General features: G+C 44.1%; 1 protein-coding gene across 1 annotated transcript in view; it reads right to left on the bottom strand.

Annotated features, from left to right (window-relative positions):
- LOC111227408 (fibrosin-1-like protein) overlaps positions 1-24,605 on the bottom strand; it is a 280,643-nt gene that overhangs the window by 15,280 nt on the left and 240,758 nt on the right. Inside the window, exon 6 of the mRNA XM_022752861.1 lies at positions 3,563-3,611. Within this exon, the coding sequence (XP_022608582.1) occupies positions 3,563-3,611 (49 nt within the window). The remainder of the gene's footprint in view (positions 1-3,562; positions 3,612-24,605) is intronic.

Raw genomic sequence — 24,605 nt, 5'->3', positions numbered from 1 at the left:
CTAAAGTGAGTGGATTTTACATTCATGTCCAAAAGCTTCTATCTCTCTGAACACCACAGTAACCCTGTCTTCACCTTTCATGTGGCCGCAGAGAGATGTTAGCAGAGTTAGCTGTGCACGATGGCATTCGTGTGTGTGTGTGTGTGTGTGTGTGTGTTTTCCCTTCTTCGTCTGCACGCTCTCTCCTTTCTTTGTTCCACTGGTCTAATCCAGTATGTGTGGGCCGGTAAGTTTAATGGAAACAATTTATTAAGTCCGGCTTAAAATGCCATCTGCAGCTAAGCCTCCCAAAGCCGCTAAGCTCCTGGTTTCGCCCCGGAGCTTGCTGTGTTCACGCTTACTGTAATGCTCTGTTTAAAATGAGCACAACGGGTCAAAATTAATCAGGATTACAAGGGCACAAATCCACTTCAGAAATGGGTTTTCTACCAATCTTTCTCCTGCTATCCTAAGATGCCCCAGGTTTGTTAGCTGGCACACCGCATGGGTTTACCCTCAACCCGCAGCAGGTAGCACCTAGCTTTAACAACAAGACCGCAGAGAGTACAGGGGGGCAGACTATATATATATATATATATGTATATGTAAATATATGTATGTATATAAATGAAGACTACTGCTCTAAAACACACAGATACAACATTCAACATAGTCACTGCAGATTCCAAAGTGTTCTTCTCAAATATTTCTAGCCGCTGACAGCTAGGTGATAACTCCCCACCACTTCCAGAGGCGCAGCATTGTGAAATGTCATAAGAAGGCTTACCAGTGAAGTGTTTATCTGTGCTCTTTGGAGGTGCCGTGTACATGCTCAGCAGCTACATTTAGCTTCTCATTCGCCTTCGAGCAAGTGACAACAGTAAACTCTGACCTGCAATTCAATAAGAGTAGCACTGAGTGGAGCACAAGTCTTCACAGCGCTTTTACTTAAACATGCCATCCTCCAGGAAATCGATAATTTGCAGGAGGTTTAAGACAGGAAATAAACAAAAACCAATAACTGTTAGATAATGCTTGCCCTTCGCTGTACCTTCCTACCTCATAACCACCAACACAGACAGACGTTCAGCAGAACTTAGCTAGCTCTTGGGTAACATCATCCAAAGAGAACTGCACTGTGTGTGCTGTGTTATTATAGATACTATTAGCTTGTGTTATTATCAGTACTGCTAGCTTGCATCTATAACAGGTTGTCGACAGACTCACAATGGAGAGATGATGAAAAATAAATATGAGAGAAAGAAGGCAAGGGTGTCTGGGTTTTGCCCAAAACCATGTTCTGTGTGCATAATTACAGCGCTCTGCCTTCGCTGATTACAATGTTGGTCTTTCTTCTCCTCTATTAACCCTGAACCATTTCATTAACATGACAGACTGTGGGCCTGTGTGCAATTTGGACTTAACCTCAACTGTTTGTACCCATAACTGTTCACCAAAATAAAGTTCAGAGCACCATGTTAAAAAGAAAAGAAACAAGACCCACTATCTGGACAATTGTGGAAGCCAAACATCATCACAGCATTATATATTTATGTGTGCCATACTGTTTGTGTGTGTGTGTGTGTGTGTGTGTGTGTGTATGTGTATGTGTGTGTGCATCTGTCTCCCAGCCAACAGCTCGAAAGGCCTGGTGATCAGAGGAAAGCAGGCTTTTCATTGATCCCAAAGGACCGTGAGCGAGACCGGTAATGGGACACATACGCTGCATTCTAAACCAGAGGAAAACAGCCTGTGGGCTGCTCTGTATTACACACACATTATACACACACAGAAAAACCAGTCTAGGCCAAAAACAAACACTGTCCTAGAATCCATTAGAGCTGAAAACAACAACATTGTAATGGGAGATGACAGCTGGCTGGTGGCATGTCTGAAATTGTAGCGTGATAACTTTTTCCTCATCGTCACCAAATTACTTCATCAAACTGCTGATTTCTTTGCTGCTTCACCCTTTCTAACCCCTTACTCTAATCTGGTACCCTTCTTCCACACTCCCCAAACAGGATCTGGTTGATCTGTGTGATAATCACAAGAGACTCTGATTGGATTGTCTGGATGTAATTCCAAGGTCCTAAGCCTCAGCCCTGTGTGCACATAAGCAAGATCCACAGAGGCCTTCATTCGCCAGCTGACATGAGTGGATGTGCCTGTACTATCAGTTCTCCATGGCAGAGTATGTTTATAGGCAGCCATGTTCTGTACGGGCACGCAGGGAAAATAAGTCAACACCCTGACAGCTGACAACAGCAGTAGTCCAGCAGCCTGGTGGAGAATAAATGGACTCCGACGAGGTCTAGTTGTTTTCTAAACCATGCAAGTCTGGAAGTCATTGTCATTGTGAACGCTGGTTTCATGAGGCCGACGCTGGTCACAGGTCATCTACATCACACAGCCGGCAGGCCTGGTTTCTCTCCTTGTTGTCAGCTATGCTTTTCCACTCAGCAGTCAAAACTACTGCACTAAACCAAGCAACACCTTCATATGTGGTTGAGAGGGAATCTAGCTTTCACAGCGGATGCTCTGACGTGAAGGTGAATTAAATAACAAAACCTCTTACTTGTGAAAAGGCAGGAGGTAGATTTACACTGATGCTACAGCAAACAAAGCAAAACAACAAGACAATGAACGTGATCTCTGTCACGCTAATATATAGTTACATAGTAAAATATGCTTATGTGACATACCAGGTTACACTAACATGACATTTTTATTGCTGATATATTTGTTCCGTCTCTCCTGCAGGACCCCCCCCCATCCAAAAAAAAAAAAAAACCCTCATATTTTACATTGTCCTGCACTTGCACCTCCTTCTCCCTCTGCTTATGTTAATAGCCCTCCTTCCTGGTTCCTGCCCTGGGGGGACGTGGTCTGCATGCTGCTGTCTGTCACTAGTAGGCTGATCGCACCTCTCCTCCCTTCCCTGCATCCGCAAATTGACACCTTACTCCCTGCTCTGACCTGGCAAGCATATTGCATTTAGTGAATATACAGACACAGCTGAACTTCTATGTCCATATGGTCCATCTGTGACGTGCCAAATACACATGTATGTGGTCGGACACCGAATGCATAAAATCACATGAAATCACACATGAACATACAAAGGCCTTATAATCCACATATGTGCATATGTGAATGCGCACACACACAGTTTGTGTTGTCTGGGGGGCTGACAAAGCTCTTTCTCTCTCTTTCCTTTGGCATCCATTATGTTCCAGGCCTGCTGTCAGAGAGCTTGTATTGCCTGAGGGGAAGTTCCCATTTGTGGGAGCATGTGGCAGAGAGGCTCTAAATCCCCTCTAATGAACCAATATGTAGGAGGGCTAAGCCTTTGGCGGGGTCGTCCAAGAAACGCCACTCGGCACCCAGGCAAAAATGTATGCATATGTAGTCACCAGACCTTGCTTATGTCTGCTGACATTTAAATCTGAATGGGAGCTACAGGATTAGAGCGGGCCAGATTTGGACTTACGCGCAAAACCCAGTTGTTGTTATGTGTATGAATGAGAGAGAGGAGGAAAGACTGAAGAGTGAATGGAGAGAAAACAGAGCAGGTTCTTACCTTTGGGTGTGGTAGGGGAAAAGAGCTTCTCCGATCCTACATCAGACACCTGGAAAAACAAGAAGGCAGGCCTTTAGTGGATTTGTCTGAATCAGTGGCAGACTTCAGATAATCCTATTTAAAAAAAACTGACTCATACAATTTAAGATTATTCATCAAACCTAATGCAAGCACTGACACATATTTAGCCTGCCTAGTAAAAGGCTTATTCAGTCACAAACATGACCATAAGTGCTCAGAGTTCAAGCCCAGCTCCCATACAAAGCATTGTAACAGTCAATCAAGATCCTCCAATCAGCCGACAAGAGGAGCTCCCTCTGTACCTGATGGTCCCTGTCTGGCTTTTTCCTGGTGAGGTAACATTAGGTGGCACTGTTGTGCCACCTGAAAACCCTCAAAAGAAATACTGTCAAAGTCAGAGGAAGTCGGTAAGGTGGCTTTGCAGCGTTAGGGCACAAAGGCTCCTGCATACATGCTGCTGCTCAGAAACCACATTTTGTTCTGCAATATTTTTGAATGGAAAAACTCATCTCATGAATAGAATGTGGTTCTACTCCAAAAGCAATACCTCTATTTCAGAATTTCATTCATATCAAAGACAATGTACTGGAAGTAAACAGATGATCTGTCAACAACACGAGTGTTTACTGAGTCAAAAACAGTCACTGATTTATTTGATGTGACTGACAGTGAGCGGTGGAAACCTGGTGGACTGCAGTCAGATGGAGGCTGAGTCAAATACTTGAGGAAGAAAGGCATCTGACTATGAAGTGATAGTGGAGACTTCTAGACTAAACACTGCAAGGTATTTTCCTCTCTCCTTTAGATGGATGTAGATTCTGGCAGGCACCACCTAAATCAAAACACACCATACATTTTTATAAAAATACACATTCACTGGCCAGACAGGACATTTTTAAACACTATGACCAAAAAGCAGTAAATCCACAAAAAAACTTGGCATTGTGCAAAACATCGTAGCACAAAGTCTGTGTGCTTGGAAGATAATATTAACAATGAAAATCCTCCTCAGCCTGTAATATCAGCCCATATAGGGTCTTTGTTTACAGCCAAGATTTCCCTTAGCTTTAGCTCCTCTCATCTGGGTTCCACAGACTTGTAAAAAGCTGCAAGAGCTGAACATATGTTCCACCCAAAGGGCCTTAGTGTCCTTAACTGCGATGTATTTTACGCGGCACAAAGGGAGCATATGTAAAGAATGAACAGTGAATCAGAGTGAGTGCAAGAGAGACAGAGACAGAAAGAGAAAGCAAATGATTTTGTAAACACAGATGGCTGTCCTTGGCATCCCTGTTAGTTCTTCACAAGTGTTTTGAGGACGTCCTCTTCCAAGACCTCCCAATTTCTCCTTCACTGCCACTGTGTTGCAGTTCTCCAAAGTGTTTGTCTGTCTGCGCTTGATGTCTTGTTTCAGCTCGAATCACAACAGTGCCCAAGCAACCTCTCAACAATCTGCTTTATTCTCTGCAGCCATGTAAAACACAGGTAGGAAATCTTACAAAGAGGATGTGCACAGATGAGTCTTTTAAAAACATGAATATCAACGTTGAAAATGATATATTATGTTATATATTAGCGTAAGTCAAACTCTAAAACAAGAATGAAAACAACCATGAATAATGGTGAAGCATTAACAAGTTAGTTCCTTAAAATCTTAACTGTAAGCTGTTAACTGTATTTTTAGCATCAGCTTGAGCGGTTGCAACTATGCAAGTTGTGAGATTATGCATGTGTGATTGTGAGACTGATAAACGACTACATTTATAAAAAGATTGGTCAACCAGTGTAGTTAGGGTAGTTCAAATGTAACAAAGAGTCAATAACACCTCTTCAGTTTTATCTCGATAAGAGAAGGGCAAACATTCAGCTAATAGAGATGTTTCCTGTTTCCTCGTACAGTAGGCGAGGGGAAAGACTATAGAGGAAAGACAGAGTGTTGTGCATTGCCCTCTTTCAGTCTCCCAGAACCAGGGCGCCAGGCTACAACACAGGCTCTTTGTTAGCTTTGGACGACATTAAACGCTCCAGTACCAAGCCTCAGCAGTGCAGCAGCACAACCTCAGCCTTGAATCACGGCCCCGGAGGCCCTTGAAGAAAAATATGGGCTCAGAATGAAATGAAGCTTGTCAAATGGACACGGGAGCTGGCTCAGGGACTCGCTTAGTGTGGCATGGGGTCACAAAAGCAAAAAAAGACAGGATAGGTCATGCTCATAACTCACTTTAACAGTTAAAACAATTGTTATAACCAAAGTGGTTATCCAGAGAGCAAGGCAGACATAACATGTTCCTGAGAAAGAGAACAGAAAATGCTGAGTTTACCATGTGTCGACCTAGATCTCCTTATTCCTTTTCTGGCCATTTTGAGTGTGCAGTGAGCTGTTTTATATTCCAAACATATTCCAAGTAACATCAACAACCGATATTTAGCCTTTAATGCGGTGTTTTGCACCTGCCAAGTCTGCATGAGTCAGTCGCATAATCCACAATTACAAGGCCAGTTTACAAAAGCACTTCTTAAAAAGGCATGTCAAAGCAGAGCCCTGATTTGGCTAGCTGTTGTTTTTGTAGAACTTTCTGGGTTTTGCTGGTGAAGTTGACATATTTTCATGGGGCTGTGCTGCTGGCAGTCTGAGCTGCCTGTGGTTGTGGTGTGCAGAGGTCATGTATAACAAATTCTTCACACTCTCTTTGTTGAGGCAACCCTGGGTGCCATTAAAAACAGACAGGGAAACACAAGACAGAGGGGAATATATATAGAGAGAGAAAGAGACAGACAAAGAAAAAAAGAGGAGCAAAGGCCACGTTTTCCAAAGGAAACAGGGAAATTTAACCATTTAAAAAAATAATGGGGGAAATTCAAGCCACATTGCCTGGGAGCCAAAAGCCCTTGGAGTGGGCCGCAGGAAGCCTGACCTTTGTGGGGGCCGTCTGCTATTTGAGCCTGGGGCTTCGGGAGCCTGGCCTCCTCTCTGGAGGGCCGTCAGCAGGCCTCAGCTTTCCTTCCCTATTCTATTCATTAGCCATGCTTTATGATTCAGCTTCCTCTGAGCCACACAAGAGCTCCCTGAGGAAAGAGACTGCTGGAGAGAGAGGGAGAAAAAAGGGAGTGAGACTAAGGGAGGGGGAAAAAAGCAAGAAGGAGGTCATAGGGCCCAGCCGGGGCCCAGCTCTCAGCAGCTGTGAAATCCTCCCGTTTCCTCGGCAGTCGTAAAAGGAACAAGGGGGAGAAAGAAAAAGAAGGCGGCCAGGGAGGGAGCTGGGCCAGTAAACCCACCATCTGAGTGCTAACTCCCTGAAGAGCCACATGCAGAACCATAATTCCCAGATTTAGGGAATGCCAAATTACAAATTACACTGCTGTTTGTTTTAAAAAGTCCCCAACTTCCCTGAACAGCAATGACTTATTGGCTGCATAAATCTCCAGATAATAGCTGAGCCGCAAAGGGAGAGCAGAGAGGCAGAAACCTTCGCTTGCAATAAGTTAGACATTTACTGTGAGGCGAAATGCATTTGCTGTCACAGCAAAGAAGCGAGAGGAAAAAAATCGCTGCAAATTTTCCATGTCCACATCGCTTTTACTTAACAACACAGCAAGCTAATTAATTTAGAAAATCAGAGACAAGCTTAATTGCATTTTTTTTAGTGTTAAAAAGCTTCCATGCTTAATTTTTGCACAATGGGCCGACTGAGCGAGACGATGCAGGCAGCAAGGGAGGGCGGCATAATAAACTGAATGACCTTCAGGCATAAATTTATGAAAGGCATTGATCAGTTAAGGCTGGTGATTTCAATGAGACAGGAAAGTCAGCAATTACCAAGATTCAGTTAACCTCATTTAGTAAAGACTGCTGAGAGACCAATTTCTTTCCCCACAATCCCCCACCCACCAAACCCCTTGCTTTATATCAAACGATCCCAGGGTCGTCTATCTACCTTTGATTTGAGAGCTATTGCATGTCCTGCATTCCTTGGAGCCCAGCAAATGATCTCCAAACAGGAGGAAATCTTGCAGACAGAGGTTGCAGATAAAGCCTTTCCCCTCCCAGGTAGACATATCATTTTTATACAGACTGGCAGTGCTATCACAACAGCTGTAGTGTGAAAAAAAAGAAATGTGTTTGTAGGCTTTATTGCGGGCTCATGTCTGCAAAGACTATTATTACAATTTATTTCTGAGTCAATTGGCACATGTTATGTTCTTGACAGACTGCTGCAGGACAAGTGGTAAGGCAGCTAATTTTAACACGTACATACCACAAACCAAATGTGAGACAGTGAGTTTTCAAAATGACACTTGCTTCATTTGAAAACGAAACTCCTGCAAAATGATTGACAGCTCAGTATCAAACCTAATTCAGTGGTACAAAACGACATACAAACAGGCAGGTGAAAAGTAACTTAACAACCCTCAGTGCAGATATAGATAGAATGTGTTGTCCTCCTGTGTAATCACTGGTAACGGAGAATATAGGAAACCAACACAACACATTACTGTGCATGCTTCCTTGACAGTGAAATGAGTGGGTTGAATGTCTTGGTGTAGAGGAAGACATAAGAACACACGGCTACTCTGTGCCTTATTGATATGATATGATATGATATGATACGGCACTGAAAGAGTTGTCAGGTAACATGAAAGAAAGAGACGCGTAAAAGAAAAAAAAATTAGAGTGAGAAAGAGAAGAAGGGACACGGGCAAGAGGGCACATATCCTGGCACAGGCGATCAGGCTCTCAATTACCCTGGGCTAACCTGTCTGTACCTGAATCCACACTCACACCTCCCACCTACACACACACACACACACACACACACACACACACACACACACACACACACACACACACACACACACACACACACACACACACACACACACACACAGAGTGTTAATCTGCTTCCCTACATGGTGTTTCATCACTGTCAACTTCCTCCTTCACTGCCCTCTCTTCCAATTTTGCAGTTACTGTCACAGGCTCGGTGTTACCTCTCTTTTCTGAGTTGCATCGATATATTTTTTCAAAAATCTCCAATCAGGATGATGTGGTTTGTTTCAGTATATAATTACTGCTGAATTGACCAATGTTAAAATGGTGATTTTAATGTTATCTTCTGATTTGACTTTATTGAGTGTGTTTGTTTTTTGTGTCAAAAAAGAACGATCTTGATCACTGACATAAAGAAGCTTATCAGTAGTGAGATGGTAAAAACAGTCAAAAGGGGCTGGTTTTCTCTGTTCACGTGGGAGTAGCTTGGTGCTTTGATAAACACTTCTATGAGCACCCACTCAGGGCCGTCAACTACTGTCAACCTTTCACCCCAGACGCCTGCTAATGCTACTTTAGCAATAAATGCCGCATTAGCCATGCACAGTGAGCCTACAGCTCCCAGGCTGCAACGGGAGACACCAAATTAATTATCTCCCCTGCATTTGTCCTCGCGCTGTTCCAGAAACTTAATGACCTCCCGAGCGGTCGTTTATTATAAGCCGCAGCAGTGTTACGCATTCCCAGGGTAGGGAACAGCCACCAGCTACCTTACCTCCAATTCCCACCCACCGCTGCCACCGCCTGCTTGTCAGAACAGGTGTGGGCCAGCAAGACTGCGAAACCCCCAGCGAGCATGATGGGATATACAGCATGAACGGGAAAGAGAGAAGAAACCTCCCACGCAACCGTCAACCAGCAGATACTCGCCTCAACTGGAGCATCATTAAGATGATAATGAATTCCATAGTGACCGTGTAGAATGAAGTGGTCTCCCCTTGCACACACACAAAACACACACAAACCTCTTTATGCTTAGCCCCGAGTGCCATTTTCATAGCCACGAATAATGTGTGTGTGTGTGTGTGTGTGTGCGTGTGTGTGTGCATGACTGTGGGCCAGAGCTGACAACTCCTGCTCCCTCTCCCCCTAGCAACAGACGCAGGGAAATGAATGCCAAGAGAGGAGCAGGGGGGCTTGAGCTTTGTGTAAAATATTACCCTCCGCCTCGCTTACTGCACCCCACACCACCACTCCTCCCTCCCCCGGCTGTGCAGCAGTTGCTAGCCCTTATCACGGCTGCCTGTCAGTTTAGTATACAAATTAGCAGTCTATCAGGGGAATGCAGGGGCCTGTTTCATCAGTAGGGAGAAGGGCAGAGGCACGCATTGCATTAAAGCCTCTCGCCGCTGCAGACAGAGAGGGTCACAAATCAACGCCGCAGCGGGCCCACAGCCAGCACTAACCAGATAAGGAGAAATGAAGGAAAAAGGACAAGGCATATTTCACCGGAGAGGATCCAGACCTGCTCAAACTCCCTGCAAGGGCCTGGAATGAAGGATGGAGGTGGGCTGGTGGGGGGTTGTAAGGATAGAGGAGGCAACAAATCACAATCTCAACCCCACAGATTACTGAGTAACAAAAAGAACACGAAAAACAGGTATGGAATAAAAAAAAAAAATGTAAAGAAATTCCATTTCTAAAATGTCAGTGACAGAGTCAGAGGAAGTGCTTTCAATCGATTATCATCTAAAAATTGCAGGAAATTAGGGCTAGCACATTCCCGCTCTCTCCCGTGAAGTGAACCTGTGCATGTTAATACCAGCAGAGACAAAACGGCTGCGAAGGGCTCTCATTAAGTGGCATAATGCAATGAGGCACAGTCTAAATTGCAGCAATAAAAGCCGACAGACAAATCATCTCGACCATCGCAATCCATTTAACTCAATTAATGCAACACCAGATCTGAGCTCAGTGGTTTAAAAGCATGCGTGGCTCTCCTCCCTTGTCAGGCTTATGGGAATTGGAGAAATGGGGAATTGGGGGGCGGGCACCTGAAAAGGTTAGTAGTACCTCTTTTTTTGGGATGAGATAAGGGTCAATGTATTGCAGCCACTGCACTTTGATTAAGTCCTGCTTAAGACCATGGAAATGGAGGAAGAGAGAGAAAGACGGAGAGATAAGAGCAATGTGAGACGGGAAAACAAAAGCAGGAGATAGCAGTAGCTCTGCTCAGCGCAGCACAGCTGACTATGGAAAGGGTGTGGCCTCCTTTCCTTTTTAATGTCAAAATGTGTGCCAGCAGCGATAAGAACCACAGGTAATCTCCCGGTGGAATCAGGGGGCTGTTCGTCATTACTCTCTGGCCCTGATATAGATCAGAGCACCGGTGGCTTCTCCTGGCTCTCCAGGCTTCTCGGCAGCTGAGATAGCAGATAGCCCTTTAAGACACGGCTCACTGCTCCCTGATTGGCTGGTCAACAGCCACAACCAAATCCTGGTTCCCTCGGGGCCGCTATGAGGAGGTATGATAGGACGGGTCACGGAAACTCACTGTCCCCATATCCACATCATCCTTTTGTTGTAAAGCCTTTACCCCATTGTCAGTGTGGGTGGTGGAAAGTAAAAAAAGCCTTTCTGGATGTTATTGTCTGAGAGGCAGGATAACAGACAGGCGGATTATTTCAAAAACAGCTTTCTCCAGAGCTCTCACAATGCGGCACTGTTGTTGCTGTGGAGAGGATCCTGGAGGAGATAATAATAATATTCCTAGTCAGAGCCTTTGCTGCAGTAGAGCTGCCTTCTAACAGATAGATACACATCATTCTGACTGGCCCGCCATGACATAATCGCCCTGCGGAGAGCTGCAGGCAAGCTTGGTAGGCAAACCACCTCTCACTGCAGCTTGTTAAGAGAAAGGTGGCTTTAAGCGCCGCTCAATAGAAACTCCTATTGAACTTGTTTTTTTGGGTTTTTTTTTTACTCCATCTGAACAATGTCTAGGTGAGTCATAGCCCACCTCAGGCTACACAAGTAACAGTCTTCCTTTCTTCCTCTCTCTTAAGATTATACTGCGCTTTTGACTTGGATGAATTTGCTAAGAGGGGAAAAAAAAAAAACAAACTCGTCAGGATCTTAAATAATGCAGTGATAAAAAAGCTGTGACCCTTTCCCTTGCCTCAACCCACACACAGTGAATTTCTTCTGCCGTGAAAGACAGCACACAAAGAGAAGAAAAGGCAGAGCAGGCACTACATGGAAATGTGTGGTAGGCATTGGTTTTTTCCTCTGGGCACGGACACCTCTAATGAGAGGAAAAAATGTGCAGTAAAAGGCAGATCTCACCCGTACTATGCCAGTGATTTTGAGTAAAATGAATCAGCTCCCCTCTAACACAAATAAATATTGTTCTAATACCAGTGGGAGTTTAAGCCTGACTCTGGGTGAGGAAAACTATGGGGGATCCAGGCTCCACACACCAGCCTCCACACCAGTCATCCAGCATCCCACAGCCTACTAAACCCTACACCGTGCACACATGCACTAGATGCCCGTGACCCCTGACCTTTCAGATTGGCTCTCTGCTGAGCTCACACTTTATCAGTGTGATGGGGGGGGGTGTGAAGTTGTTGATGCTGGTTTAGTAACAGCATCTCTCCTAAATGACAACAGGAGCTGAAATGAGGCTAAGGGAATTTAGGAATTCATCTCTGGATCCTGCTCATATGTCAGCTGCTACCATGAAAGTCGGCCAGGCTCTCAGGGTCAATACAGCCACTTGTCCTGCAAAGGAATGGAGGGGGAGTTGTGGAGGACAGGAGGTTTGCAAGAGGAGGAGTGGAAAACTGGAAATGAGGCAGGGAAGACAAGCACTTGTTGCCAAATGTCCCATTGGTCTCACACCACCATGCCCTTGCCACTTTAAGGCACACTATCCACCCAGCTAGCACAAACAAACATGGTATGCACTATATAAAGGAGTCTCAGACCTCCAAAGCCCCCAGGTCATGTTGGAAAGGGATGTGGCACGTTAAGTGGAATTTACTTTTGATGCAGACATCAGGCCTCAAGTTTCTGGCAGCTGTAACCCAAGCTTTTCCCCAGGGCCTCACTGCAGGGTTGGACAGGACACCCAATGCCCAGGCAGTCACCTTTAGAAATACCTTCACTGCTCAGCTGCCCTTATAAAGTGGGGAGACTGGTGCTGGTGGTGGTTGTTGAGGGTCATTGTTTCCAGTATAAGGCACTGTTTAGAATGGACAGACTTTAATTTCATTACCAAACAGAGAGAGGTGAGCTTGCTACTTTATTTCTAGTATCTGCTACTTGCTGTATATGAGCTGTTAGTGGGCTGAGTGTGTTGTGTTCTGAGGTTACAGAGGTAATTTAATATAGATCATAGACCCCAGCAGCCGACAGTATGCCCACTGCTTCATCACAGCAATGCATCTTTTACACATTGATGTTGTCTTTTCATTTACACCTTTCTTTCTCTACATGAATACGACATGGTTTTAATACAGGCATGTCGTGACTCTTTACTATGGGAAAGGGTGGGCTTAAACTCAGCTATGAACCCTCCGCCCTCCTTACATCTCTTTTGTGACATGGCATAGCGCTTGAGCTCTTCTGTCAGTGACAGTCCAGATGTGTGACTTAATGTGGGGTGGGTGGGAGTATATAAATAACCATGATGACATATTAGTGGGACATGCCAGGAGCCTTGTTCTGTATGGGAGGAGGTGATGGAGGGGGTGCTGAGCTAACCGTGTACCTCTAGGGAATCCAGCACAAGCTAGTTTAACGCCAACACGACAACTGCAGAGACCTTGTGAGAGAGCTTATGGGTTTTGACTTCACACTTACTGTGTAACATCATTCTAGCAAATCACATTGTGACCTGACCTTGACAACGGCCATGTTACTAGTGGTTTTCAATTACAATGATCATTGCTTACAGCAACTCTGTGGGACATAGTTATGAATTGCACAGACTTATGATATCTGTGGCTTACACCGTCATGCAGAGAGTGGTGACAGCCTGTCATTACTTGAATAAAGGTCAGTTTTATTAAGCTTAACATGAGTTCAGATCATTATTGAGCACTCACAGCAACCTACATTTCCAGTAATTAGCAACACCCTAATGTGTTGTAATTGACTATTTTGTGAGCTTCGCTTCTTTTATGAGCCGTGGTGAACTCTGTGTAAACCCACTGACTGGTATCTCCGATAATAACATAGCACCTGTGGAGGAATTTGATCTGGCATCCATCTGAACACAAATCCCTGGACAGGAGAGAAGGGCAGGGTGAGGAGGATATATTTAATGTGTTTGCACTGCTAGATCAGATTTATGAGCAATCACTGCAGAGAGTACTATTAAAAGTTGTTGGCCATGCCAAGTATATTCAGAGCATCATTTGCTCTGGATTAAAATATAATGAAGCAAGTGAATGCAACTTTGTCTTACATGCAACTCCTTAAATTATTCAAGTGGAAAGAAAAAACAACAGGCAAGGAATGTTCCCCGGAGCACTAATACCCTTTTCTGGGCTTGTTCATGATGGCAACAATGAATATCTTAGCACTTGTTAAAAGCTTTGTTTTCCTTGGGAGTCTCTGCACATGAGTGGACTAAATGAGCAAAAAGGACGCCAAGTCACATACAGAGGCCAGTCATTTTCACCTCCAGTATGGCTTCAGTGACATTATTTGAGTGTGTGTACATAATGCACTGGATTGATTTTTCTGCAGTGTATGGGAAGAGGCAAGGTTAAACAGCTCATTACTGCAGCGCCAGATTGCCTTAACAAGCCAGTTTCCTGTCAATAAAACAAACCTGACAATTACACTCCTAAACTACCTCTTAAATGTTGAGTTGTCTGAATTTTCAAAAGGACTCCCGTTCTTGCCATTGACTGTCTATGCCATGCTGATAACTGGTTGAATTAGCTTAGTCTTTTAAAAACTCGTGCTTGCTTTTCTAAGGTAATTCTATGGCAACCTCTATTTCCTTGAACTTCATTTCAACATCCTCACGTCCAGAAACACTCAGCCTGGCTCAGGTGGCTCCTGTCTGTATTTGAATAAGAGATATGCAAACAGATGAAGTCAAAGCAGAAGCTTGTGTGCTCAAGCAGCCTTTTCTCACATTTGAGAGAGTCCTTGGATTAGTTAGTTGAGGCTCCAGGGCCTTTATACTGCATGCTATTCATTCAGCAGAGAAGGAAAAAAGTGTGTTTGCATTTCATGTCTGTCAGTGGCAAAGATGTGTGTGGTTGGACTGTTGGCCAACGTAAACAGAATCCCGAATGAAAAGGTGAACATTATAGCCGGCAGAAACAAGATGACCCATCATGCAGGGTCCAGAGGAGAAACCCTTAGAGCATCTTTTCCTTACACTTTTTCTGTCAGTACAATTAAGGATTTAATAGGTGAGAAGACGGTTTAATAAAGTGTTAAAAGCTGTGAGGCTGGGCACAGTAGGATGATGAAGGGCTTAGGAGGCTAGCTAAAGTTATGTCTTATTCATGCTGCTCTTGTTATTCCCCAACACACTGGTTGGAGCACAGTCAGTCAAGGTTCCACATCTTTTCCTTGAGGAACATGGGCTGGTGCTGGTCTAGACTAATGTTATTTTTCCAACCCCAGTTACTATTTCTGCTGTTAATGTTTTTTAAACATGCCCTGGCGCATTGCAGCGGGGGCTGCCAGTTGACCTTGTGAACCTTTGCGGCATCCCACCCCATGCCACCCAACAACATGTAATGGGAGACCTAGTACACTTTGCTGCACCCCTGTAATGCCTCTCTGAATACTGAGATCCCTGCCCAGGCCGTCACCCACATCCATGATTGACAGAACCCTAGTGGGATACCAGTGTGGTGAAGCAGGAACTTCTGGTACAGTTCTCTTGCAGCCACCACAGATCAATACCTCCATATGCAATTAGAGTAGCTGAAACAGATGTGCTCACAGGCTTCAGTGCTCTACCCTCACTATCAACCACCGTGACACCCCCTGCTTCCCATCCCAGAAACACATACACACATGTGCATGGATGTATGCTCACACACTCACAAAAACAGGCAGACTGGAAACCTTCTCCCACTGATTACCCGGACAAATTCTACCTTCAGTAGTTTGTGCTAGCATTGCAATGCCTCCAGAGTGCTGGGTCACAGTTGGAGAATGCAGGGGGCATGTGTGGGCCAATGTGGTTGTGATAGGCCAGTGGAAACAGTTCTTCCATCTCCCTCATTCTCGGAGAGACTTCAACCTGCTTCTCTGACAGTTACACTTGTTCTGTCAGCTCAGCCCCCACCCCGTCACTAACAGGTGGCCTGTCCCTCACAGCAAAGTCATTTGCCTTGCACAGCAGTAGTCATGGGTAGCCCCAGCCAAGCTGCATTCAGGTTTCCAGCATTACAACATTACAGCTCAGGCCAAACAGAAAGGCAGTGGTAGAATGCGGAGGAAAGGGCTGGGGGAGGGAAGGAGGAAAAACCTCCTCCGATCAAATAAATGCCATTGTAAGCACAAGTGACAAGTCTTGTTTGGGGTTGTCCCTGCTCAGGGCCTGAAAGGCCAGCACTGCCTCATCTCCTCAGCTATGTCTGCAAGCAACGTGGGTGGGTGAGGGAGGGAGGGAGAAATGTCTGATTGGTGCCATAGCCGAGAGTGAGAGCAGCCCAATTATATTTCCTATCCCTCAAGAGCCGGCCAGCCCCCTCTGGTAGAGCGAAGCCTCTGCCATCTCTTCTCTCCTCACCTCTCAAGACATTGCAGATAGATAAATAAATGACAGCCCCGCTGGGGCTTGGCCCAGCCTCCCAGAATACATTGCAGAGGCTGGCTGGCTGCCTATCCGTTTGCCTTCACCTGGCATTACTGCAGATAGACATTTTTCACATTATTATCGTTGCATCGTCTCCGTTGCCCTGTTCACTCACTGAGTTGTGGTTGATGATGGTGGCAGAGGACCTGAGGAGACTGGAAGGAAATGTCTCTTGTCAAGTAAGCATAGCCTAGCTTAGCAGAAATTTAACAAGTTCCCTGGGCTCTCTCCATTCACTGTCTGACGGAGCACGGAGCCAGGACATGGCCTGCTGACAGCCCTGGGCATGTCACTGTCACTGACACTTGATAGGCCAGAGAGAGGAGAGAGGAGAGGCAACAGGACTCAACCCTGCAATACTCACACTTAACTATACGCCTCCATATTGCTACTTTGCCTCTAGCCATAAAAACCTTACCACTTGGTAGTCGGATTTTATCTAATACAACACAAATGTAAACTAGCCTGAGTTCAATGAGTATCTTCGTGTTGTCACTGTAAAATGCTTACAACTTGACAGAAAGCCAAATATCCCAGGATGTTTGTGTTTTTTCAGTAATAATCAGGTAGAAGCCGACAGAGAAATACTTGAGCTTAAACTGCATGTGTACGAGCATTTTTTTCCCCCGCACTCTCACCACTCCCTGATGGTTAAATCCAAAACCAGATGTTGTGGATCAGTGGGGATAAAAAACAAGGCGAATAAAAGTGGAGGATGGAATGGTACGCATTAACTATAATCAAAAAGAAACAAAAAGGAGACCAGGATGCTTTAATTACTTCTCACATATAATTTGGTTTTGTGGGGGCAAGCCATGCGCTGCCAAGAAAAGAAAGATGAAAAGCAACTTAAATTACATGGAGAGAAAGTGCAGAGGCATTTTACACAAGGTCCATCTATTCTCCACAGCTGTAGACATGGCTGATGACTAACCCCAAAACCTTGCTGTACATCGCCCATGGATACAGAAGTTAGATGCAGCAATGCAGGATCTAAACATGGACACGACTCTAAGAGAGGTGTTGAAATATACTAACCGCAGACTGACAAAAAAAGACTGAACTGTTCCTCTTTTATAAAAGTGTTTTTATGGCATACACGAGTCTGTGAGTATCCAAGTTAAAATCATAGTTTTCTGTTGTTTTGCTTTAGTATTCATCATCTAAAATTCCCTTCAATAATGTCATTTTAATAATTTGTCATGCCATTCTGCCAAGTAGCTGAGGATATGCGTTATGTTTGGCCACTGGAGAGAGCTTGGATGAGGCCTGAGTGAGGTGCTCTATGAATCTACTTCATAGCCGTCCTCTGTTTGCAGAGTCTCTCTTGACTCGCTGGTGTTGCCACAGTGCTAAATTGCACAGCTGTTCCACAATCTGTGGTGGTGTTAATTACCCAAATGTGAGCGGCAGCTCGTCAGTTCCTCACTAACGAAGGGGCCTGCTTTCCAGCGAGGGTGCCGTATGTTTGGTATGTAGGCCCATTTCCACCCAACACTCCCCAGGCTGCGCATGGACCACCCGACACATCCGCATCCTGGAGAAGACGCATCTAATTAAAGCTCACGACTCAAATCTGCTTACTAAGGGGGAAAAAACACGCGGGCTGGATTAAAAGACGGGGAGAGGGGTGGAGTGGGACGGGGGGCTTTAATACACTGCAAGTGAAAGGGCTTAGGAGGAAATATGAGAACTCTCAATAGTAAGATCCCAGGCAAGGCTGGAAGGAAACGCTGTGAGAATGTGAGCCGATCAGTCAGCGTTTGTCAGTCTGATCCCTTAGCACTTCCAAAGCCCCCAGGCAGAGACAGACAAGTAGGCTGTTTTCTAGAAAAGTGGCTTCTTAACTCTCCTGGTTGGCCCCTCTTCCAAGGACATGTACATCAATTCTCAACTAGTATAACATAGAGTGACAGAACTCAACAGCCTCTACTGAATGCAAATACACTTAGTGATCCTACAGAAACCGAACACAAATAATGATGTGCAACTTTGGTGATGTTTAACAGCAGCTGGATATGAAAATGTGCCCTTTATTCCTCTCACACTCTCACATGATGACAGTACATGACAATGGATCCCTCTCCAGGACTCTGTAAACCGTTAATGCACTGCATTACACAGTACATCACCCCACTCCTTGCATGCGATGTTCAAAACAAAGGTGTTAAGAACTCCCCTCAGGAATCATACTTGCTGGCTAAAAGCCTAGCTGCAGTGTACCACCCACCTCCGGTTATACATGAACACCACTGCCTGAAGTAGCACTAGGAGACTACATAATGAATGCATCAAGCTAGGTGTCACGGGGGCTCGTATGGTGCACAAAACGATGGGGCAATTAGGCCCACACGACACCTCGGGATGGCGTGATGAAGGACTCCTGAGTTTGTCTCCTCCGCCTCTGTTCCTCTATCATTAAGGATTGAGCAGCCACATCTGGCTAATGGCACGCCTGGGGTTCCTGCTCAAACACTGTGCCACGCCGTGCACATTTAATTACGCCTCATAAAGGTAACAAAAGACACAGCCTGCTCTCGGGGAAGCACTGTTTGGAAATCACGAAGGGAGACAGAAAGAGAGAGAGAGACGAGGGGAAGGCAAAGAGCTGGCCAGCGGCCAGAATTACAGGTTGACCCTGGTCGGCAGCTTCAAAAGAGGGGAATTCACTCGAGTGTCTCCACCTCTCCTTGAGATGGGTCCCAATGAGCAGGCTGAGAGGAGGAGATGCACAGTGGCTGAGAATCAAAGGACCTCTAGTTTGTCTCCCCTTCTTCTATTAGATCATGAACTGCACTGGTTGCTACTGTCAATGGTTAATTGCAGAAAGACTGGGGGGGATTAAAGGAAGAGCTCTTTTGAAATATGTATGGGTTTTAGCAGCTGTTTGAACTGAAGAGGAGACTGTTATTATAAGGCTGGACGAAGAAAGCAACAATAACAACATCACAGGAGAACGCATGTAACAGCACTATGGCCTAGTGTTGTGACCTGCACATTTCACCCTTGCCTCTTAGGCACTGTGTTGCTCAGCAGCCCCTGTAAAGAGCTCACCACATTCAGCCAAGAGCATGAAACACACATTACCCACTGACTGAGTGACTGGCTGACCTATGACTTCAGTAGTACCTGGAGGTATTCAAAAGACCATGGATGGCTGCTTTGTGCAGCACACAGTTGACATTTTGAGCTGAGAGAGAAAAAAATTTAACAAAGGAGAAAAAACATGAACGTAGACACGAGCCCCAGGTCTCTCAGTGAGCAGATGCCCACATCTAGGAAATAACATCAGATAGGAAGAAATGAGGGACAAAGAGCTGCGGCTCATTGTTGAAGCAGTCCAATGTCTGGCAGTTTGAGAGCTGGCTAACGCCACAGGAAAGGTCACTGGTCACTTCCATTTGGACCTTCACATAAATCCCCCACTGTCCGGTGCAGTTAATAACACAGCCAGCGCTGAAGGAGCTGCCATGCAATAAAAAGGGGAGAAAAAAATGTATTTTGTTTTGCCAACACCTCCCTGTCCCTTTACAGCAACTGGCCTTGTGCGGCCCTTTGCGTTATTTATAACTTTAACGTTAAAAACAGAGACATCTCTGCAGTGTGCATTAAAAGACAAGCCTGCCAAGCGCTTCGCTCCACAGCAGCTTCCTCTTCTGTAAAGTCTCCCTCTGCTTTTGGTGTAGAGAGAGTGTTTTATGGCGAGTCCCTTGTCAGGATTAAGATGTAGATCCAAGTGCCACAGAGACAAGCATAAATTCTCCATCTCCCACTGTGGACCCACAAGTGGTGGAGCTCGGGGAGTGTCCTTGAAGTATGAATAACATCACATGCTATGTGTCATCTGTTATACAGTAATGACATGTCCTCGGAACAATCCACATCTCCTGTGGCCCATAAGTCTATGAATGAGAGAACTACTTGCTTCCCTGACAGTGAGTTTCGTGAAAGGCCATATACATTATGACAAATACAGTTCATGTATCTTTCCTGTTTGAATATGAACGCTCTATTTGCACCAACAAATTAACGCTAGATGTAACATGCACCAAGGGTGAAGCTGTGTCAGTGGATCTACAGAAATCACATTCAGCACCAGGGAAGCATTAATCAATTTTAATGCAGTGGAGCGGCTATTGTCAAGGAGCAGGGATGAAACTGCTCTGTGACCAGTAAATCAGAAGGGAACAGCAGCCACAGATAGGATAACACGGTCTGAGTACTGCTCTAGTACTGCTGGCCTTAACTGGCCTGCAGAATGCGTGGTACCTTGTTTTTCAATTCTACAGCACAACCCGCTTCCATATTTCTCTGAGTTTCTCGCAGAGGGCAGCTTAAGTCTCAGAGTATAAGCCAATTTGGATTAGCTCCACATTTTAGACAGGTTCCAGTTGGGATTTACAATACTTTTAAAACACGTTCCTCCCTAAACACAGCTTTAACTCTACATGCATCAACAACATATTTAACTGACATGTTTTTTTCCCCTGTTATTTCACAGATTGTTGTATATTTAAAGCTCCACAACACTCCATTGGAAATAACGTAGCAGGCTAAAGCATTAATTTACAATACCAATAAAATACTGAGTTTTTTAGGCACTGTCATACTGAGAACATGGTGTTGCATCCAAATGCTTGGACTATTTTCTTGAATGTCTCTTTAGCTCATTTTTCACATCCGAGTTCATGCACAGATCCAGAATAAATCTCCATTTCTTCTTCTATCTCGTATCCAGGCTTCAGGGGGCACAAGGCATTAGTCTCATGATGCTGGGTTTGTCATGTCTTCCCCAGCTGCGATCTGCCTGAACTCTTACGTTACAAATAGCTGGAGGATTTTTCACCCTCTTATCACATTTGGCAAGCAGGCCTGTCTCTTATCAGCTTTCCGCTAGAGATAAATGGGCTTTTGAAGATAGGAATAAGAGAGGTTTTTGCAAGCTAATTCCAGAGCCCCATCTGCAGTAGATTACAGATAGGTGCTGGGGAGCGGAGAAAGATACATATTTTAATATGTAGGTGGTAGAAGTATCAGGTTGAAGAGTGATTGGTATTACAATGTCATATACTCTACAAGCCAAAGACGTGCAGAACTAACAGGCAATAACAAGAGATAATGGACTGAGAATATTTTATAGAGACTTCATCATTGACCGCATCAGTTACACTGCTGGTTTTTGCACCAGCCCTGATGAGAACATAATGACATTTTCAACATAGCCTATCTAGAGCTTGCAGCACAGTAGAAGACAGTGATTGGCAGGAATAACAATGAACACAATGACACATTTCTCTGTGTGTCTTATCAGGTGAAAAGGTTTGGAACATTTAGCAAATAGAAACAGGAATAAATCAAAAATTATTCGCTTACGTTTCCCACCTACATATAAGTCAATTTTGAACTAAAGCTACTTCCATCTGTCTGAGGAACAATTAATATTTCAACTTGACGATGTGTAATTTAAATATAATATTTTCATTTACTTATTGACCAAAGTCATTGCATTACATGCCCTGAAAAAAAACTATTTTGTCAATGGAGCAAGAGACTATATGAAATAAACAATATTCTATAGCTGATATACCAAAACATATATTGTAAATGTTTGTTATTGCAAGGTGGATAAATTTTCGTACAGTAGCCACTAGCACCTTCACCCAGTGATTGGTTTAAAAACTAAAATTCAATACAAATGCCACAGAAAAATGTCAGTGATAGAAATATCAGAGGAGATACAGAAAAAGCCACAGCGACGGATATTTATGATATTCACAGACAAGCTGTATGAATATTAAAAGAGACAAAAATATAGCACAGATGAACAGAGGGTGGTGTCACTATTGAACACAACGCTTTTAAGTCCCTATGGAAATATTATAGTAATACCCTGAGAGAGCTTAAAGTAGGACAAATCACTATAAACTCACAACTGGGACGCGTGTCTAAGCCCCTATAGGATTATTATGGGGATGTTGTAGTGGATTCTTCTTACAGGGGTGGACTAATAAACAATAGCAGCCTACACTTTGATTTCTGGGAGCAATGATAAAGTGACAGACTTGAGTCAGAAGAGGCCGAAGTGTTGAACTAATATTAACAGGCGACATGTGATCCAGCCTGACCTTGATGGTTGAGATTCTTGGGCGCAATGGGGGAAGAAAACCTAATTAAACAGCTCCTCCCGTGGCTGTGTAAGTCAGACACGGGACAGACTCACACTGTGTTAATGTCCTGCGTGGTGGATTTGAGAGTGCGTGATAACAGCCCACAGTACACTGCAATAACAAGGCGCCGATCTACAAAACAGCTGAATAAAAAGAAAAAAAGAAAAAGAAGGAATGTACACAACCAGAGATGTTGTGGTAAATAATGTAATTGTAAATGAACACATACCTCGCGTTTGTTCACATCATAATAGGACACTAAAACCCAAAGTGCGGACCAGTGTTGATAATATTTTCATATATCTGTTTATTCTTCTTCCCCAAACAACCGCCAGTCTTTACGTAACTTCCATCCGTTTCATCAGTGTGCTATGAAGTTCACATTGAATTATTACAGCCAGTGGAAACGTGAGTAAAAGCTATTTTGAAATTAAAAAATGCGCACATTAAGTTTGGATGTTATTCGAGCCACCACTACATCTTTGTTTTACAATACGTACAGGGCGTCTCGCTGGAAAGGAAAATGCGCCTGCCACCGGCGGAGACGGGCTATAAGAGAAAAATCCTAACAATGAGCAGCTTATTCAAATAAAACAAAGACTCATTTCGACGAAAGCTGTGCATATTTTTTTTTTTTTTAAATCGTCCTCGGCGAATATCTCACCTGAAAAACAATGAAAGCAACAAAAAGCATCGGTGGAATTTCATTAAATCTTACCGAGTCCAAATGCGCTGAGATCGGTCGCGGAGGATATCCAAATCACCCGGACTGGAGCGAATAAGAACACGCATTCATAAAGATATTTAAGCGAGCCTTATTGGGGTTAAATCCAGTTTGGATAAAAAAAGAAAAAGAAAAAGAAAAAAAGATTGTTCAACGGTTGGACGATGAGGAAACTCTCAACATAGAATAACCTGCCGGAACAATAAATCTTCACTGAGGGGATTTCTCCTCCGTCTCTCGAAAGAAAAAGCGACGAGACCTTCAGGAAATAATATGAAAATTCAGTTTCTTTTACTTAGCGAAAGTTCTGTAGGCAATTATTTGGGCTCCTTGGGAGAACACAGTGGATCTTTGTCAAGCCAGAGCACCGCTCATAGGATTCCAACTCGGGTAGTGAAAGCGCCGATGACAGATCGTCCACAATAGATTCCCCAAAGTATTTGTCGATCTCAAACAGAAAACGCGACGAAATACATATCCAAGAGCCGCGTGGGTGCTTGGTCGTGCATTAGGGATATCATTTGACGGTTATCCACAAGATCCTGGCGCGTTTGGTAAGACAAGAAGTCCCGAAAAACGCAGTGCGCTCAGCTCCTCTCCGACCTGCTCTCCGTGCGCAACAGAGAGAGAGACTGGACTGCTCAGCGCGTCAGCCAGGGTGTGTGTGTGTGTGTGTGTGTGTGTGTGTGTGTGTGTGTGTGTGTGTGTGTGTGTGTGTGTGTGTGTGTGTGTGTGGCAGCAGCTGTTGAAAATGAGGACAGGACGAGACCAGAGCAATCAATGTACGAGGGCTTGATCTGATTTGTTAACACTATTCCCAATAATGGAACCAGGATGTTTTTCATCTATTTCTACATCTTTGAGTTAAATTGTTTTATTTTATTTTTGCGAGGCTGAACAGCCTGTTCAGGAGAATATATTCTTTATATAATATTTTTTATATGGATTATACATTAGACTTCCTTATACATATAAACATAGTTTTATATCCTGGTGGATGTTTCACTACAGTAGCTACTCTATGTAGGCTATATGCATAGGTTATAATTTATATATTTAATACAGGACTGTATGTTTAATAATCGAGCTGAGTGTGTGTGAAATATGTATTTCATGAAACTACTCAGAAATGTACTGGGCAATAGATAACCCATACCTTTATGACTGATCTTATTTATGCAAATAATATTAAATTATATTCATAATACACTATACAGCAGTGTTAAGTCTCCAATATCAAACTCATTGTATCAGGACAGGAACATTCAGAGGAGAAATTTTTTTTTTTATTTGGAACATTTATTTTTGTTCACTTCTAAAATTTTGAAGAGGGTATAACCAGTTGGTAATAGTATACAGTTTACACACCGAACATGCATACAGAGACGTAAAATGAAAAAAATCTAAAATTCCCTCCTATTGACCCAACCAGTCTGCAGCGATTCCCTAAAACTCTCAGTAGCCTGGGGAGTATGGATTGGCATCAGTCCTGACCAAGCAGGGCTATCCATCTGCTCCTTCTC

This window comes from Seriola dumerili, unplaced genomic scaffold, assembly GCF_002260705.1.
Source record: "Seriola dumerili isolate Sdu_G_001 unplaced genomic scaffold, Sdu_1.0 BDQW01000017.1, whole genome shotgun sequence".
NCBI lineage: Eukaryota > Metazoa > Chordata > Actinopteri > Carangiformes > Carangidae > Seriola > Seriola dumerili.
This window is presented reverse-complemented; position numbering and strand designations above follow the sequence as displayed.